Source organism: Leopardus geoffroyi, chromosome B1 (genome assembly GCF_018350155.1).
Source record: "Leopardus geoffroyi isolate Oge1 chromosome B1, O.geoffroyi_Oge1_pat1.0, whole genome shotgun sequence".
Taxonomy (NCBI): Eukaryota; Metazoa; Chordata; class Mammalia; order Carnivora; family Felidae; genus Leopardus; species Leopardus geoffroyi.
In genome coordinates, this window is record NC_059327.1 from 127,922,582 (window position 1) to 127,942,725 (window position 20,144).

The 20,144-nt window shown below is 33.2% G+C and overlaps 1 protein-coding gene across 3 annotated transcripts in view; it reads right to left on the reverse strand.

Annotated features, from left to right (window-relative positions):
• GRID2 (glutamate ionotropic receptor delta type subunit 2) overlaps positions 1-20,144 on the reverse strand; it is a 1,475,947-nt gene that overhangs the window by 587,576 nt on the left and 868,227 nt on the right. For all 3 annotated transcript variants that reach the window (XM_045472791.1, XM_045472773.1, XM_045472783.1), the window contains exons 5-6: positions 15,605-15,658; positions 678-851 (exon numbers count right to left, since the gene is read on the reverse strand). In XM_045472791.1, coding sequence (XP_045328747.1) covers positions 678-851; positions 15,605-15,658 — 228 coding nt within the window. The remainder of the gene's footprint in view (positions 1-677; positions 852-15,604; positions 15,659-20,144) is intronic.

Genomic DNA, 20,144 nt, shown 5'->3' on the forward strand with positions numbered 1-20,144 from the left:
AAGGAAATAAAACTAAATGAAACAAAATCTGATAGCATTTTCCTTAAGAAAAAGAAAATGGATTCTAGGTGAGTAGTTAAAGGACATCCTTATGAGTAAACTGCAGGCACCTGATGTTCTCTATTTTGCTGCTCAGAGATTTTATTTATTTACCTTCGAATTCTTTGTTGTATTCTGAAGAGCAAAGGTTTCAGCCATATCCTTTCTGGTTTCGATAGGAATATATAGCACTATAGTATCTTTTGCATTTCTAAATAGTTTTTTTGGCGAATATCTTTAAACTAGAGAGTAATCTTTAAAAATATATTTCTATGTCTTTGTCATACAGAAAAAAAACAAGCAAATTTATTAGCAGAATAATTTGCCATCTGGCATTAAGGAATATCAATCACAAATTCCAACACAGTAAATGCTATGGATCTACTTGCTGGGAAGGCAATAACTTTTATGTATTTAATTTTTTTTTAACAAGTATATATTTTGCTACAATGAGGTCAAAAAGATCAAAGACACAAATTCTTAGGACTCCTGCATCAGACTTAGAAAATTTCCAGAGGAAGAGAATAGCTCAAAAATGGAAACATGTATAATTCTAAATCTAAAACAACTCAAAGAGCTCTCTCTACAATTGGCCAACAAAGCACCTTGAGAGAAATACTGTAGCACTTAGAATATACCTCCATATTCTGAGCAAATGGATCCTTTGGATCACACAATGTTGAAGATATTCGATGGTTGCCACGGAAACATCGCTGACTTATATTCTGGGGGACTGGAAATGTCTGCCGAATGATTGTTAACCTTCCAATTGACCTTCTTACAAGTTCCTGAACATCCACATCATTTATTTCCTATAAGATAAAAAATGGAAGGATTAGAAATGCTATAATAAATAATAAACAGAAACACAAAACTATTAAAGAGTTGTTATCTGTAAATGCTAAGAAATTCATTACTGTAATGCATTTGCTAGTGCTTAGTACACATCCAAATAAAAACAATACATGTTCATTAAAATGATCAACTCATTTGTAGGTGTTGTTTGTATGTTAAATTATATCATTAATGCCTAAGTAATTCTAAATGGAGCAATTGATTAAATGCACTTTATTTAGGAATTTTGTATTGTATTGAACACTTTAGAAAAATATTTGTCTAAACATTGAAAAAGGTCATAAATTAAGTGGATTTCAAGGTACTTTGAGTACCCAGAAGAGAGTTGCAATGTAAGCATAATATATATTGTTCTTAGCAATGAAAAATGGGGCTTTTAAATAAAGCAAGTAGAGAAAGTAAGAGACATTTTAAAAAAGATGTTCCTAATTATTTCTTAGAACTACTGGTATTAACTCATACATTTCTCTTGGTAAAGAACAGATTAAACAAAGTGTTCCAAAAGATGAAACATTTTGTATTAATACAATGTGAACCAGGATAGGTAAATGAAAAAAAAAAAAAAACAAAACCCAGTGTTCTTTTTCCAAATTGATGTTATTTTGCATATGAGTATTTGCCAAACTCAAAGAACATATTTTTCTACTTCCTTCTCCCCCCACTTCCTAACTCCAGACTTAAATTTTAAGGCTTGGCTCAATCATGGATGTAGAAGCAATAAAAATGAAATAATATTTTTACAACTTAACATCTGTTCTAACTGGAATTAGTCAGACTACAAGTGATCAGAATAAATTTTAGTTTGAAGGCAGTCTTTACTAAAGCAGTTTGTTCTTCACAGTGTCCATTCAGAACATTTCAAACCAATGAAGACTTTGCAATTAACATATTATTGGTTTCAGTAGATTCTTATGGTAACAGAAATAAAAGATTTGACATAAGATAAATTTTGGACTGCAGTGAGAATTTCGGTTTTGATTCAAACAATCATTATAGAGTAATGAAAAAGAAATGGACTATTTATTTACAGGTATAAGTTGTCTTCTTTTCCTTTCTAGATTAATTACATATTATTCCTAAAGCCTACATTAGAGCTTTAAAACTCATTCCTTATTTTTTCAACTTTACAATATACAGATTTTCTGAAAATAAAACAAACCTGCCATCAGCTGTATCCAGTATGATATCATGGATTTCTGGTCAACGGATCCTTAATGTACCATGAAAAATGTTTTTTTCTCATTTAAAATGCCATCTTTTATCCTTTAGTTTGTGTAATTTCACTAGCCATCAGGAACACTATCTGACAAAAGGCAGGTCACCTTTTAATTATCTATCATCCACTCACAAAGCGGAATTAAGCAGTGTCTTATCAACTCTATTTTAAGCCTGAAGTTTAACCAGAGGTCTTTTCAAATTAATTAATATTGCTATTGAGTATCTTTACATTTTTTTTTATTAAAAATTTTTTTTAAAATTTTTAATTTATTTTTGCGACAGAGAGAGACAAAGCATGAGAAGGGGAGGGGCAGAGAGAGAGGGAGACACAGAATCCGAAGCAGGCTCCAGGCTCTGAGCTGTCAGCACAGAGCCTGATGCGGGGCTCAAACCCACAGACTGTGAGATCATGACCTGAGCCGAAGTCGGATGCTTAACCGACTGAGCCACCCAGGCGCCCCTCTTTACAATTTTTTTAATTCCATGTCGCACAGACAGGAATTTTCATTTAAAAGACAGTAAGAGGTTCTATCACTTTTCTCAGATTAATAACTAAGTTTTCATATATATGTGGTCTTTTTTTCTTTTAGTAATACTAAGACTTCTCAACATGTTGTCAAACAGCACCATTTCTACCTGCTCCAACCATGAGCACATTAGTATAAAAACATACATTAACTCTCTACTATATATTTGACAAAATACTAAGTACATTATGTGTTGTCTCATTTTCTGCTAAAAACTACATTCTGGTTCAGATACTATTATTCTTACTTTATAGATAAAGAACCAGAGAAATTCCAAAGTCTTCATTCAAAATATTCTTTATTCATGGTATGAATGTCACCAAAGACACTCTCTAAAGTAATTATACAATCCGTATCTCCTTACGGGAATTATTTAGATTAATATTCATGAATGATAGGAATTAAAACTATAAAGATATATTATTCTAGTATTTAACAGCCTGATGATTCTATAAGGAATAATAGAGTAATCTATCATGAGCCAAAGTCTTTAAGAGGACTATTTTCAAGCCCACAAAAAGAGATGATTACCTTTTACAGGTTTTGAAAGCTGAAGTTATCAGGAGTCTAAGCGACTAAACTATATCTGAGGAAATGTCAATTTAAGCTGAATATATTTTGCCTATTATTATTTGGGGAAGGGAAAAGGAAGTAATTTTCTGGGAAGAAAGAATCTGCCATTCTGAATGAAGGTAACAGACAGTTTGTCTCAAAAAATTCACTTGCAGTTTTAGTTTTGACACCTGATCTCAAAACTAGTTTGATAGTGATATGAAAACTTGATTAGGCAGCTATTTTATATTTACAGAACTTTACTTCTACATTTCAAAAGGTGCATTTCAAGGGTGACAGAGGCAATGCTATGTAAACACTGAAAGTCAAATGAAAATCTATTAAGAGATCCTTTTAAATGAAAAAATTCATAAGTAAACTTCCATATTAAAATATGGACTATCATATAATCTGTTAGAATCTACATTGTTCTAATACTCTGAACTTAAAAAAAATGTTTAAGCCCCCATATTTTAAAAAGGAACCATGTGAAGAACCAGTTCAAATACTCACTCTCCCAAGCCTCCAGGGCCTCCAAATTATACTAATTCTCTATAAAGATATACAGATATGTTCTGAGTTTTAAAAAATTTAAAGAGGCTGAAAAATAAAATTTTTGTCCTTTTTGTATTCCTTATATGAGTATATTTATGAAATAAGAATTAATATTGCAATAAAATTTAAACATATGTTTTGTCGTACTTAAATTCTGTCTGTACTTCTTTAGGAGCAAAGCATATAGTCTTTTTTTTACCCCCAAAATAATGTACTTAGATAATAAAAAAATTGCTGAGATTCAAGTCAATATATTCAAGAAAATATTCTTATTCACTTTGTTGTGATAGTTTAATACAGAGTAAACCATAAGAGAGAAGAAAGAGGAAATGCTAAAATACTTGTTGGGGATACAACTCCATCCAGAAACAGCCATTTCCCAGAACAAATCTTTTAGGAGAATTGGATCACTCCCAAATCTTTGTAGTGTATCAACGTGGGTTTAAATTAATGAATTCCAGAGAAAGGAAGACTCAAAATCATTAGATCAGATGCCAATCTATACTAGTAAACTGTCTCAGAGAAGGGACCCTCTTTTTTCCCCATTTTAAAAAATCTCTTAACATCTAACAAAGCTTCTGGTTCATAATAGGTATTCACTAAACGTTGATAAATTTAAAAATGAATGAATAGGGGCATGTGGGTGGCTCAGTCGGTGAAGTGCCTGACTCTTGATTTCAGCTCAGGTCATCATCTCATAATTCATGGGTTCCAGCCCTGAGCTTTCATCATGGAGCCTGCTTGGCATTCTCTCTCTCCCTCTCTCTTTGCCCCTCCCCTGCCTGCATGCTATCTTTCTCTCTCAAAATAAATAAACTTAAAAAAAAGAATGAATAAATGAATGAATTTATTAACAATTATTAACAATTGGTGATAGATAGATTGATAGATTCTGAATCTATTGATAGACTACTGAAATTTTAAGTGTAGAAATTGGAATGCTTTAATAACCTCAATACGACCAAATAAACCAAATAAACTAAACTAAATAGTTTAACAAATAAACCACATAAACTAAAAGATTTTAGTTGTTATTAAGCAGTGTACTATGTAGCACATTTGAAAAGATTATGCTTTTTGTTGTTGTTGTTTTTGCTAATGTTTATATTCTTCATGCTTTGGCGAAGGTGATCCTTTGATGCTTCCACAAAGTTTAACATTAATGTGAAATAATTACACATACATAATGCTGAAATATGAAACAAAACCAATTTAAGGCTATACACCAGAAGGAAGTGCAGCATAATGGCAACTTTCTGCTTGAGAGATTGGTAGTGAGCAGTTCAATTAATCCCTAAACTGGGAAAAATGAACAACATCCTTTACACATATAGGATGTTTAAATCTCAACAACGATAACAACAACAACTTCTAAACTGCAATACTCATTTGCAGCAATTAAACTATTTCAATGAGAACTCAGGTTCAGTATTATCAGAGAAGAGATGGTGCTTATAGTATTATCCTTCTTGCATCTCTAAACAGTGCATATCTTTCTATCAGAATTTATAACTTTTGTAAAACTTAAATAAAGTGCCAGGCCATCTGTTTCAGGACCCTGAGGGGATGGCAATACTTATATGGAAAGGCTGTTCTCAGTTGGATTCACTGATTGCAGGGAGAAGATAAATATCATTACCAACTACTAACATATGATTGATTACACCATATGAGCTAGCACAGCCCCTTATTATTATAGCACTCTTAATGCAAAGGAAAAAAAATATTTTCAAGTCTGTACATCAATTTGTATCAAGATGCACAAAGCCAACTTTGATTTATAGTGCCTCTCTTAAAAGCTATTGGTGCAATAGATTAAATAAATGTTTGCAACCCATTTTAAATTAGCAACAAAATAGTAGCTATACCAACCAAAGTAGACAAATTCATGTCTTCCATGTTCAAATGAGCATTTGCATATTGTTAGATTTTGTGTGTGTGTGTGTGTGGGGGGGGGGTGGTTGTTACTTTTACAGTTTAACTTCCTAGCAAATTTGAGAAATCTATGTTTCTTCTTTCATGGAAACTAGAATAAATTTGACTCATTCACTATAAATTTGTATGAGCAACTCACAAATGAAGTAAAGGTAGTGAGAATCAAGTTTCCTAAGGCATTTTTCAGAGAAAATGAGGTAACAGAATGGAATCAATTGGAAAAAAAAAAAATTGACAGTAGATACATGGATAATGGTTTTTGTTAGAAATGAAAATACAGAAAATATGCTTGATCTCTTGAGTATGAACCTAGTTTACATAAAAATAATAACAAATATAAATTGTGGGCTGTGAACATCAGATTTTTCAGAAGCTCAGTGGTATTGACATGCCCCAAAAATGACACCTCTGCTCAAGGACTAGTAAGAAGAGCTGTATGTAAAAAGGACACAAGTGCTTCAGTAATGACAAAGGTGAAGTTATAAATAGTTATGACAGCTTACAGTAGAAAATCCAAGTGTAAAGGATGAAAAAAGAATTATCATTTTCTATACTTCTAATATTTATTGAGTTATTTGCTGGTTAGATCACTTAGTGTGGATGTTTTATTTGCAAAATACTGTGCCAAATTATTGAACATCCGTTTAAAGATAGCATTGTCCATCTCATATTTTATCAAAGAAAATTTAATTGTAAAATAAAAGTCTCACGCTTATGAAATATACACTAAAATATAAAGTGTTATTATTTCTATAATATTTACCATCAATGAAGTATATGCTAGCCTGCTCAGACTTCCCCTACATAATATGAAGGAGTGACTTCTTCCACAGTACAAATAGATACATAAGCGATAGACAGATGACCAGTGGTGTTCCAAGAGCTCTATAAGTGTTCATACTTTTAAGATTCAGGTTGTTGTCAGAAGTCAAATTGAATATGAAAAAAAATAATTCAGGGGTCCCCTATGCAATATTATCAAAGAATAGAAGGGGATGGGCATTTTCATTTAATGCCCATTTACAAGGACACAATAAGTTGCTTTTTTTCTTAGCTAGCTCTATTGATACAAACATGTAAAGTGACCCCAAGTTGTTTTATACCAGGAACTCTATGTGGTCTCTTCCCCATGAGAAGTTGGGTGTGAGATAAAAACAAAAATTAAGAGGATTCTTTATTTCAAAAAAAAAAAAAATAGTAACCTAGAAAATAATTAACCTAAAGACAAAAATTAGTGGGATAGTTTCCATAAGATTAAAATTGAAGTAGCAGAAATTAAAAAAAAAAAATCTATAAGGAGAATTATCAAAGAGAAAAAGAAAAAAAAAAAAACAACCAAAGGTTTAGACTGGAAAAAAAAAAAAAACTATTTAGAACCCAATATCACCACTTAATCATTGTGTAATATTTGGCAAACTGTTTTATTTACTAGATCCATAAATTACATACTCAAAAATACAAATGAAAACATCTAATTTGAAAAGTTATCCTGCAAGTTTACTAAGATTTCTTTTGCCCTTCCCTCTATCCTGATTTTTAGTCATTCTAGATAGAAAATTGAGAGGTATTAGAAAATTGGAAAATATAAAAACATCATTAGAAAGCAGATCTCACACATGTATAATACCTGTGGGGATCTCATATAAATATGTCTTCATTTGACATGAAAAACACAGTGACAAATCATGTAGCCCTGAAGTTTGGCAGGCCTCAACCAGGGAAGACATTTCCAGTGTCTTTACTCTGAATTAAAAAGAACCATCAGAGAAAGTTCAAGATGGTGGCATAGACAAGACACAGAAGCAACCTAAGTATCTCTTGGTAGACAAATGGACACACACACACACACAGAGAAGAATATTACACAGCCATACAAAAGAATGGGATTGTGCCATTTGCAACAACATGGATGAATGTTGAAGGTATTATGCTAAGTGAAATATGTCATTCTGAGAAAGACTGTATGATTTCACTCATATGTGGAATCGAAAAAAAAAAAAAGCACAAACAAAAACCCCACAAATGAACAAACAAATAAACAAACAAAAGGCAGGATCAAACCTATGAATATAGACAACAAACTGATGGTTGCCAGAAGGGAGGAAGTTGAGAGGATGGGCAAAATAGGTGAAGGGGAGAGCGAGGTACAGACCTCCAGTTATGGAATAAGTCAAGGGAATAAAAGGTATATCATAAGAAATATAGCCAATGATACTTTAATAGTGTTGTATGGTGACAGATGGTAGCTAAACTTGTGGTGAGCACAGCATAATGTATCAACTTTTTGAATCACTATATCATACACCTGAAACAATTGTAACATCGTGTATCAATTAAGCTTAAATAAGTTAAAAAATAAGTAAATAGGTGGTAGAGGAATATCCTAAATTCACCTTCTCACTTGGACACATTAAATCAACAGCTACATATGGGACAATGCCTTCTGAAAAAGTACTGGAAATTAGCTGATCAGTTCCTATACAATAAAAAATAAATGGGCCACATCAAGGAGGGGAGGCAGACATGTGGTTTTGCCAAAACACCCCACTCCCAGCATAGTGACACACAATTGAGAGGGATATCACAGAGCTTCTCCCTGAGAAATAAGGAGTTTATGCCCCACCCCAGGCATCCTAAACCTTGGCACCTATGCTGGAGAGATGAGCCCTTAAAGTGTCTGGCTTTGAAAACCAATGGGGCTTACATCTAGGAGACCCAAAGGGCTGTGGGGAACCGAGATTCCATTTTTAAAGGGCTTGCACACAGAGGCATTAATCTCAGGACCCAATGCAAAAGCAGCAGTTTGAAACCCACCTAGAATATATATGAAAGAGATTCATTTGTGAATCTTAATGCACCTGTCAGAGAGGCAGAGCCTGTTGGCTTCTCTCTGGGAATACAGGTGCTGGTGGGTATCATTTTGGTGCTGTCACTCCACCTTGCTAGCGCTGGCAGGTTTGTCCCACTCCTGCACCCTCTAGTGGCCCCCTAAAGCTGGCAGGCATGACCTAGCTCCACACTACTCCATGCCCCTGATAAAGCCAGCAGACACACATCCATATGAGACATCCCCTGAGCATCTGGCTCCTGTGTCCAAGGGAACTCTCATTTCTGGGCCCCATGGGATTGAAACAATCAGAGAGATAATTCTTGGCAAGCTACCATTCCCAGGGCACAGCACAGAAAGCAGACTGAAACACCCACAGCTTCCTGTGAAGAAAACCTATTTACTTGCCCTAGAACTTCAAACTGAGGGGCAGGCTTCAGGATTGCCACATACCTAGAGGCTACAAAGGTAGAGAACATAGGCTGGAGGATGCGGTCTTTGTGCTCTCCCTTGGTCTTACTACAGCTTTCCAGTACCTTTAAGAAAGGAGCTTATACACTTCTCTGAAACCCCAATTTTTACAACTGTCAGTAAAGGAGCACCTCTAGATGGACTGGTCTGGAAGCCAGCAGGGTTTATAACTGTGGTCTTATAGGATTGTATATATTTGCATACTTTAAAAACTGGTGACTGCTAATCTGGTTTCCAATCAGCCTGAATCTAGATGCTGACTCAGATACCTCAGTCATTGGAACATTGGCTGGGCTTGGCATATCCTCAACAACTAGGACTGATCAAGAATAAATCAGGTTGCTTAGACAGTCACAGAGGTTTCAGAGACAACCAAGTGCTAGGACAGGATTGAATGAAGGTTTATCTTCTACACAAGGACACTCAATCAAGACTGTTAAAGGAAGTAGTTTGGCCTAATACATAGTAACAACCATAGTCACACAAAATGAGGAAACAAAGGAATATGTTCCAAACAAAAGAATACCATGAAACCGAAGAAAAAACCTTAATGAAACAGAGCTATGTGATTTACCTGATAAAGAGTTCAAATAGTCATGAAGATGCTCACCAAACTCAAAAGAAAGTGGATGAAAACAGTTGAAACTTCAAAGAGAGAAAGTATAAGAAAATACCAAACAGTAGTCATAGAGCTGAAGAATGCAATAATTGTACTGAAGAATACACTAGAAGGGTTCAATATCAGACTAGATGAAACAGAAGAAAGAATAAGTTATCTTGAAGACAGGCAGTGGAACTTACCCAGTCAGAGCAGTAAAAATAAAATGAATTAAAAACCAAAGATAGCTTAAATGACCAATAAAACAACATCAAACAGAACAGAATTTTCATTATACAAGTCCCAGAAGGAGAACAGAGTAATAAAGGGACAAAAAAACTTATTTGAAGAAATAATGGATACAAACTTCCCTAACCTGGGAAAGGAAACAGACATCCAGTTCCAGTTGTCCAGAGAGTTCCAAATAAGAGGAACCCAAAGACAGCCACACCAAGATATAGTATCATTAAAATTTCAGAACTTAAAGATAAGAAGAGAATATTAAAAGGCAGTAAGAGAAACATAACTTGTTACATATAAGGGAATCCCCATAAGGCTATTACATATTTTTCAGCAGAAATTTTGTAAGCCAGAGGGAGTGGCATGGCATATTCAAAGTGCTAAAAGGAAAAAAAAAACTCACAACCAAAAACATTCTATCTGATAAAACCATCATTCAGAATTTAGGGAGAGAGAAAGAGTTTTCTAGAAAAGCAAAAGCTATGAAGTTCATTACCACTAAACTATCCTTACAAGAAATGTTTAAAGGCAATTTTTTAAGCAGGAAAGGAAGGGCACTAATTTATAATCATAAAACATATAAAACTACAAGACTCACTGATAAGGGTAAGTATGTAGTAAAGCTATTGGATTAATCACTTATAAAGCTAGTATGAAGGTTAAAGAACAAAACTAGCTTAGGGGCACCTGGGGAGCTCAGTCAGTGAAGCGTCCAACTTTTGATTTTGGCTCAGGTCATGATTTTGTGGTTTGTATGATTGAGCCCTGCTTTGGGCTCTATAATGACAGTGCAGAGCCTGCATGGGATTCTCTCTCTCCCTCTCTCTGCTCCTGCCCCACTCATGAATCCACTCTCTCTCTCAAAATGAATAATAAATAAACATTAATTTTTAAAGAAGTAGTTCAAAAACTTGTAACTATAATAGTTAAGGGATACACAAGATAAAAAGATGAAAATGTAACATGAAAAACATAAAACACAGTGGGGGAGTAAAAATGTAGATTTAGAATGTGTTCAAACTCAGGGCGCCTGGGTGGCTGAGTTGGTTCAGTGTCAGACTCTTGATTTTGGCTCAGGTCATGATCTCAGGGTTGTGGGATCAAGCCCCACATTGGGTTCTGTGCTGAGCATGGAGCTGCTTAGGATCTCGCTCCCTCTGCCTTCTCCCTGTTCATGCTCTCTCTTTCTCTCTAATATTAAAAAAAGAAGAAGAATGTGTTCAAACTCAACCTGCTATCAACTGAAAGTAGACTGTTTCTTATATAGGCAGTTATACATGAGCCTCATGGTAATCACAATGCTAAAACCTAGAGTAGATACACAAAATATAATGAGAGAGGAATCTAAACATAACACTAAAGAAAGTCATCAAATCACAAGGGAAGACAGCAAAATATAAGGGTATAGAGAGGAATTACAAAACAACTAGAAAACAACAAAAAAAAAATGGCAATAAGTACACACTTATCAGTAATTACTTTAAATGTAAATGAACTAAATTTCCCAATCAAAAGACATAGATTGACTGAATGGGTAAAATAAAAATAAGCCCCATCTCTGTATTGCCTAGTAGAGGCTCACCTCAGATGTAAGGACACACACAGACTGAAAGTTAAGGTATAGAAAAAGATGTCCCATGAAAATGGAAATCAAAAGAAAGCCAAGTAACTATTTTTATGAGACAAAATAGACCTTAAAACAAGATTGTAATAATGACAAGGAGGGGAATTACATAACAATAAATTGGCGAATACAACAAGAATATATAACATTTGTAAACATTTATATGCCCAATATAAAATTGTATAAATAGACGCAATAAATGTTAACAGAGCTAAAGGAAAAAAATTGAGAGCAATACAATAATAATAGAAACTCTTAACACCCCACTTACATCAATGGACAGAACATCCAGATAGAAAATCAACAAGAAAACTTTGGCCTTAAATGACACATTAAACCAGATGGTTTATATATACAGAACAAATATATACAGAACATTCCATCTATATATATATATATATATATATATATATATATATATATATATATACAGAACATTCCATCAAAAAGCAGCAGAATATACATCCTTGTCAAGTGGACCATAGAACATTCTCCAAGATAGATCATATGTTAGTCCCAAAATAAGTCATAAAGAATTTAAGAAGATTGGAATTATACCAAGCATCATCTGTTCTACCATAATGGTAGGAAACTAGAAATTAATTATAAGAAAATTCACAAATATATAGAAATTAAACAATATGCTACTGAATGACCAATGGTTTACAAAGAAATCAAAGGAGAAATTAAAAAAAAATATGTTGATACAAATGAAAAGGGAAATGTAACATACCAAAATCTATAGAATACAGCAAAACTAAAAGGGGAAATTAAGAAAACAATTCCACAACCGTGCAAAAAGAATAAAACATATAGGAACAAGTTTAACTGAGGAAGTGAAAGACCTGTATACTGCAAACTATAAGACATTGATGACATAAATTGAAGAAGAAACAACTAAATGAAAATTTATTTCATGCTAATGGACTGGATTAATTAATATTGTTAAAATGTCCACATTACCCAAGGCAATCTACAGATTCCTTGCAATATCTATAAAATTTCAATTGCATTTTTCACAGAAAAAGAAGAAATAATCCTAAAATGTTTATGGAACCACAAAGGATTCTAAATAGTCAAAGCAATCTTGAGAAAGAACAAACAGGGATGCATTATGCTTTCTGATTTCAAACTATATTATGAAACTATAATAATCAAAATAGTTTGGTACTAGCATTAAAAAGACACATAGATCAGTGAAACACAATATATAGCCCAGAAATAAACCCACACATATATGGTCAGTCAATTAATTTAGAACAAAAGAGCCAAGTATATACAATAGGAAAGACAGTCTATAATAAATGGTGTTGGGAAAACTGGACAGCCACACAAAAGAATGAAATAAGACTTCTTATACCATGCACAAGAATTAAATGGATGAAAGATTTGAATCTATGACCTGAAACCATAAAGCTCCTTTAAAAAAGAAAAAAGATGGTGAGCTTCTAGACCTAAGTCTTGGCCATGATTTTTTGGATATGACTCCAAAGCCTAGGGCAACAAAACCAAAAAATAAACATTAGGACTACTTCAAACTAAAAACAAAAACAAAAAGAAGACAAACAAACAAAAACTTCTGCACTGTGAAGGAAACCATCAACAAAATGAAAGAGAAACCTTCTGAATGGGAGGAGAGTAAATATACAAAATATATAAGAACTCATACATCTCAATATCAAAAAACCTAAAATCTAAGAATGGGCAGAGGACCCGAGTAAACATTTTTTTTTCCAAAGAAGACATACATATAGCCAACAAGCACATGAAAAGATGCTCAGTATCACTAATCATCAGTGAAATGCAAATCAAAATCACAATGAGATATCAACTCACATCTGTTAGATGGATATTATAAAAAAATATAGGGGCGCCTGGGTGGCGCAGTCGGTTAAGCGTCCGACTTCAGCCAGGTCACGATCTCGCGGTCCGTGAGTTCGAGCCCCGCGTCGGGCTCTGGGCTGATGGCTCAGAGCCTGGAGCCTGTTTCCGATTCTGTGTCTCCCTCTCTCTCTGCCCCTCCCCCGTTCATGCTCTGTCTCTCTCTGTCCCAAAAATAAATAAACGTTGAAAAAAATATATATATATAAGAAATAGTGTTGGGGAGGATGCTGAGAAAACGGAAATTTTGTGCAGTGTTGGTAGGAATGTATATTGTACAGCCACTATGGAAAACAGTATGGTGTTTCCTCAAAAATTGAAAACAAAACAAAACAAAACAAAACATATGATCCAGCAATTCCATTTCTGGGTATTTATCCAAAGAAAACAAAGATACTAATTCAAAAAGGCATAAACACCCTTATGTTCATTGCAACATTATTTACAGTAGCCAGAGTATAGAAGCAACCTAAGTGTCCATCAATAGATAAATGGATAAAGAAGATGTGAGATACATATATATGTTACACACACACACACACACACACACACACACACACACACACTATGGAAAATACTCAGCTTTAAAAGAGAATGAAGTCTTGCCATTCACAACAACATGGATAAACTTTAAGGGTATAGGTGAAATAAGTCAGACAGAGAAAGACAAATAATATATGATCTCACTTACCTGTGAATCTTAAAAATAAAATAAATGAGCAAACAAAACAAAACTAATAGATACAATCACTTTTGATGGTTGCCAGAGGAGAGGGGGATTAGGATAGGGAAAATAGGTGAAGGGGATTAAGAGATACAAACTTCTAGTTATAAAATAAATAAATAAATTATGGGGAGATAATGTACAGCATAGTGACTATAATCAGTAATACTGTATTGCATATTTGAAAGCTGCTAAGAGAGTGTATCTTAAAAGATTTTGTCACAAGAAAAAAAACTGTAACTTTGTATGTTTATAGGTGGTAACTAGACTTACTGTGATGATCATACATATATATACATATATATATATACACACACACATACACAATGTATATATATATATAATATACAATATATGTATGCATATATACAAGGTGTGTATATATCTATATAATCCTTGTGTTATAGATAGACCTGAAATTAATATGATGTAATATGTTAATTATAGCTCAAAAAAAAGAACAGAACTAAGATTCTACCAATGTATAGGAGACACAACTTGAAACAATCTATGACTTTTATTGAAAAATCTAGATTTTTATTTTTCTGCATAAAATCAATTACACTCTATGAACTTCATTCTCTCAGTGTTTCATAGAATAATGTTTATTATTCAATAAATTAACATGTGAGAAAGTGATCTGTGAACTTTAATGTGCTATAATCATTTTTGTAGTACCTTTTAGTAAATGTCGGTTGTCAGCAGTATGTTAAGAGTATTAGGTAGTATCTCACTTAATTTTTATAATGAACTTATAAAGTAAATGTGATTGAACTTTCTGTACAAATGAAAAAACAGACACAGGATGATTATACTATATATCCATAGTAACACAGCTAACAAATAAGTAAAACATTCTTTTTTTTCATGAGCAATAGATATATGAATACTAGGTCTTTTTGGGGAAAATTCATGTGATCTCATTATTTGTCCATGACTGATTTGTTCATTGTCCTTTCCATTTCTGATTGGCAGGTGCCAATGGAACAATCTATCTCACAGAGTTCTCATGTTATAATATATTTTTAGTCTTATGTATTGTCTTTACAAAAATCAATAAGCTTTCATGAGGAACTTGACAACTTGATGGATTTTAAGATCGTTGTATTTCATTGTGAAAAGAAAAATATCTATTTTTATTTATTCATATTCATCTGCTGAACTATTTAATCCTCGTGTGAGGGGGGTGGGATATAAAAGTTCTAGAAACACCATTAAAATATAAATGGAGCACAGGCACTCCACTGGGAGGAATTCAGTTTGTTCACAAAGAACTGTACTTTTTATAAAGATGATTTCCCAAAGCAAGCAGTGTATGCCAATGGAAAAGACTAAAAAATACTCAGTGGGAAGATGATCTCCATTTATTTTATTCATTCAAAACCATTTATAATTTTTTGAAAACTCCTTACTCTATTTTTAGTTAGCATCCACTCAGGAAGCTGAAAGTTTACTTTGTGTTCTGTTTCCTCTTAGAACTCCAAGGCCATAGGAAATGCTGTGACTAAATATATGAAAACAGGACCCAGAGTTGACAATAAGGTTCAGTTGGTGTTACCTCATTTATAATGATCCAGTGACAGTCAAAAGCAACCAAATTAGTCTCCACAACCTAGAATAGAAAACAAACCAGCTATCAGTCAGCATTAACAGTGAAAACCAAACCAAATCAACTGAACATACTTTGCAAATGGCGAACAAAACAAAACAAAACAAAAATATCATATATTACAAAGGTCTTTGTTGTTAATTAAAGATGGGAAACTTAGCAAAACATTATAGAAGCATTTGTGTTCAACATGTACTATTAGCACTGTAGACTTGCTAATTAAGTTTGAAAATCAATTCATCAAAAGCCTAGAAAAAAAAATAAATAATGCTATACAGTGATTTAACTGCGAGTGTAGTTCAAATCACATTTCCTCTTCCAAATCAGCTTTTATGGCTTTCTATCTAAGTACATAACCCTCCATAATCTGGCTCTAACTTAACATTCTTATCTTTTTCTATTTCCCTGTGTATATGTTTGCCATTTTCTTAAAGTAAACTGCTCCATGTTCTGAAAAACTTTGTGCTGTGTTCCCTAAGGAGATTCAATTGTAAAATTACCTGAATGTAAAAATTAAAAGCAATAAACATTATATTAGCATTAAGTTATGGGTGGGTAACTTCAGTAGCTTTTAGCTGGGTAATAACAAACAAACAAAATTTATGTAAATGGAAAAGCAAACAATATATAGGTAGAAATCTTGGCTGACAAACTTTGGATTAATTGATTCTAAATGGTCCTTGGCTTGGACTAAAAAACTAAGCTGGACTAAAAAGTAAGTCCAAGCTTGGCTTGGACTAAAAAAGTAAACACACAGCTAGAGTGTGTGTGTGGGTATGTGTGTGGGGGGATGGGGTGTGTATAGTAGAGGTAGCTTTCATATCTGTTTCCGCTCTATCCGATTTTATACATATTTTAAGGCATGTTGTTATGATTCATGCCATGGGGCATACAGGCATATAATAGGTGAGGCTGTTTTGTAAGAGATATTGCTGATATTTTCAGCAATAATACCCAAAGGTTATTTTTAAAAAAAAATTTAAATGTTTATTTACTTTTGAGAGACAAAACACGAGCAGAGGAAGGGGCAGAGAGAGAGGGAGACACTGAATCCAAAGCAGGCTCCAGGCTCTAAGCTGTCAGCACAGAGCCTGATACAGGGCTCGAACTCAGGAGTTGTGAGATCATGACCTAAGCCAAAGATGCGGGCACTTAACCGACTGACTCACCCAGGTGCCCCCCAAGATTGGGTTTTAAGCAAAGATGGCTTCTAAAAACTACCAAGAAATTGTTATAATATGGTGATTGTTTTTTCCTCGTTCTTGGACCAACTGAGAAATGACTGTTGAAAGTTGCAGTGAATCATGAAGAAACAATTGGAAATATATTTCCTGTATGATTCAATGTTTTCGGAAAGGATACAGTTATTCTCAGAATCTTCGTTTTCTCTTTTAATTTTAGTATAGATTTTGTACTATTTCCATAAGTGTCACATCAGTCCCTATGACTTTACTGGACTATATAGATGATACATTATCATAGAAGTGAAGATATATTATTTATTTTTAAGTTATATCATGATTATCATATTTTGAAATACATATATTTTCAATTGACATGTGAAACAATGTGGAAAATGTGACTGCAGTTTTCGGTTTTACTAAAAAATCACTTTATCTATCTCTAATTTCATGATTATATTTCTTTACCATCTTAGACAAACCATCATTAATTTATTAGCAATAAAAAAAATGTTAGAAAGTAAGCAAGAACTCCATAAGAATTTAGAGAAATACAAACCAGAGACTGATACAAGAAAAGTAGTTCTCTGGATAAGATAGAAATGCATTTTTTAAAAAAATCCATGACTAAAAAAAAGAATAACTAAAATTTGGAAACAGCAAGAAATCAGAAAAAAAAAAAAAAGAAATGAAAGCCACAATGTAGACTGAAAGTACTATTGAAGCAATGTCAGTAGTAGAATGAAGAGATGACTCAGCTTGGGCAGATTAAGCAACATTTGGGTTATAAGAATTCTGCATTAACTTTTTAAGTGAAAAGTTGTCTCATACAACAGCATTTTGTGAAAGAGGGAGAGGGTAAGGATTACGATGGTAACTCACTGATAATTTGTCTAGACCATAAAATTTACTCATTTCCACACTCTGACCTGAAATAGCTTTCAGGCAAAGCATGAAACATGTAGAGCTACAGGCTCAGTCTTGTGTTTCAGTAAAGGAGAAAAGCAAATATGTCATCTAAGGCCATGATTCTATTCACTATACCACCTTCCCTTGCTTAGGATCGGCAGGGAGATAATCTTCTTTCACTCATGAGCATGAATACATCAGACATGCCACAGTATAAATTGGAAACAAGAAGAAAGATTATTAGCACATTACTGCAGATAAAGAAAGAAATCATTTACTACGATAACTTGCGTTCATGGAGCAGACCATACTCCTCCACTACTACTTAATGTGGTATTGTGCTAACCCCGAAATAAACCTCTTGAAACATCACACTTTGGGTCTACTTGTTAGAGTAATTTAGCCTATTTATCTAAATGCAATGCATTTTTGTTAATCTTAACTATGTACCTTTTTCTAACCTTAATAAACTTTAATAAATAGCTCATTAGAGTAATTTTAAATTCTGTGATTTTATAAAGGCATATAATATTTCAAAACCATGCAATATTTTTTGACCTTTTCATAAATGTTGAATGTTCAGGACTTTTTTTTTATGAGCCCAGTTTTCTTTGGGGAAGGAAAACAAATAATACCAGAAAGATTCTTAAGAATACAAAGGTAGACATGTCTCATCCCTTTCATTACATACCAAAATATACATATATACACAGCTAAAATCTAAGTATCACTGTGGCACCATTTTATAAAGAAACTTTGAAACTTTTTTATTGCTACGTTGTACACAAAATGTTAATGCTGTCACTCATTATCTGAGTTAAGGGCCACTAAAGGAGAAACATACTTTTCTTAGGTTTAGGTTAACATCTTCATGGATAAACAAGGAATTGGCAAGAGTTCTCTCATTTTTTTAATGACTGAATGTTACTAAAAGTAAGCAATGTGAAAAAGCCACTGATTAAAAAGGTAACTGATATCTGTAATGGAAGGGATAAAAAGAGGACAGGCAGTTTAGTAGCCTAGACTTTGAAAACCTGGTAGGCTTTGAGTTCTTTTACTTATATGACTAGAATAGGTATATAAACAGATAAAATAAGATCTACTACTATAACTATACTAGTATACAGTGTGTGTTTGTGTATATATACACAAAATCTACTACTATACCTACAATTGTATATAACGTGTGTGTGTGTGTGTGTGTGTGTGTGTGTGTGTGTGTGTGAAAGGTAAAATACAATAGAGTTAAAATAAAACATAGAAAGGAGTGGGAATGTTGTTTATGCTTTTCACATATTATCACACTGAGCTAACATATAATGAACATTCTTAGAAGAGACATATTTAAATAAAAAAGAAACTCTCAGCTATTGGTGTGTATAACAGATGCCAACTAACTACTGTAAATCCCAAATCAATTCATCTGATAATTTTTCTATTTTTTTAGTAGTATTAATCCTTTTCCACTTGATACACTTCAGTTCAAGTTACACTGTATCAGACTAGTGTCATTATTAACTTGAAGAATTGAATTACTTCTGGATATAGGATTAAGAAGTGATTGTAAGATACCTTAGGATTTTTTAAGCCTTTTTATTTATTTCCACAGTTATGTTAGAACTCAAATAGTGAAAATTGTTTCCTTTCCCCATTTTCCTTACCTAAGTATCTCATTTCCTTTTGTGGCAGTAAACATATTGAAACCAATGAAAGGGATTAAGAAATTGATTGACTTTTTTTTCTTTTTTCACTGGGAATCTATTTTATAACTGAGTACATCATTGTTATAGTTATGTGTTCTCATTCTGTGGATTCTCACAAGTGTCTAGCAAGTTAGTAAACACTAATTGTATTTTTTATCCAAAATTCCAAAAAAAAAAAATAGATTGCTATGAAATATTGAATATCCTAAAAATAATACACACACTCACACACACACATATACATATATACACATATGTACATATATACATATACATATATTCATACATATATGTATATACATATACATATGTATTTGTACATGTACATATATACATATACATACATACATATACATATATACATATACATATAGTGATATATAGTGATAAGTGATAAACACTCCTGAAAAGATCACATTATGCTTGGGCTATGGAATCAGCATTATGCTTGGGCAAGTCAGCAAGAAAAAAACTATCCAATGGAAACTCCTGTATGTTTGGTTATCAAAATAACAGAAAGGAAGTATGGATTTTCCTTTGTAAACTGTTTCTTCTCTCCTTACCCCATGCTGCTCTCTTATCACTATACACGTACATTATGTGTTAATACATGTGTTAATAATGTAAAGGTGCATGGTGCCTGTTTACATAGAGAGTTGTTTCCATACTGATGCAAGGTAACATAGTTATAACAAA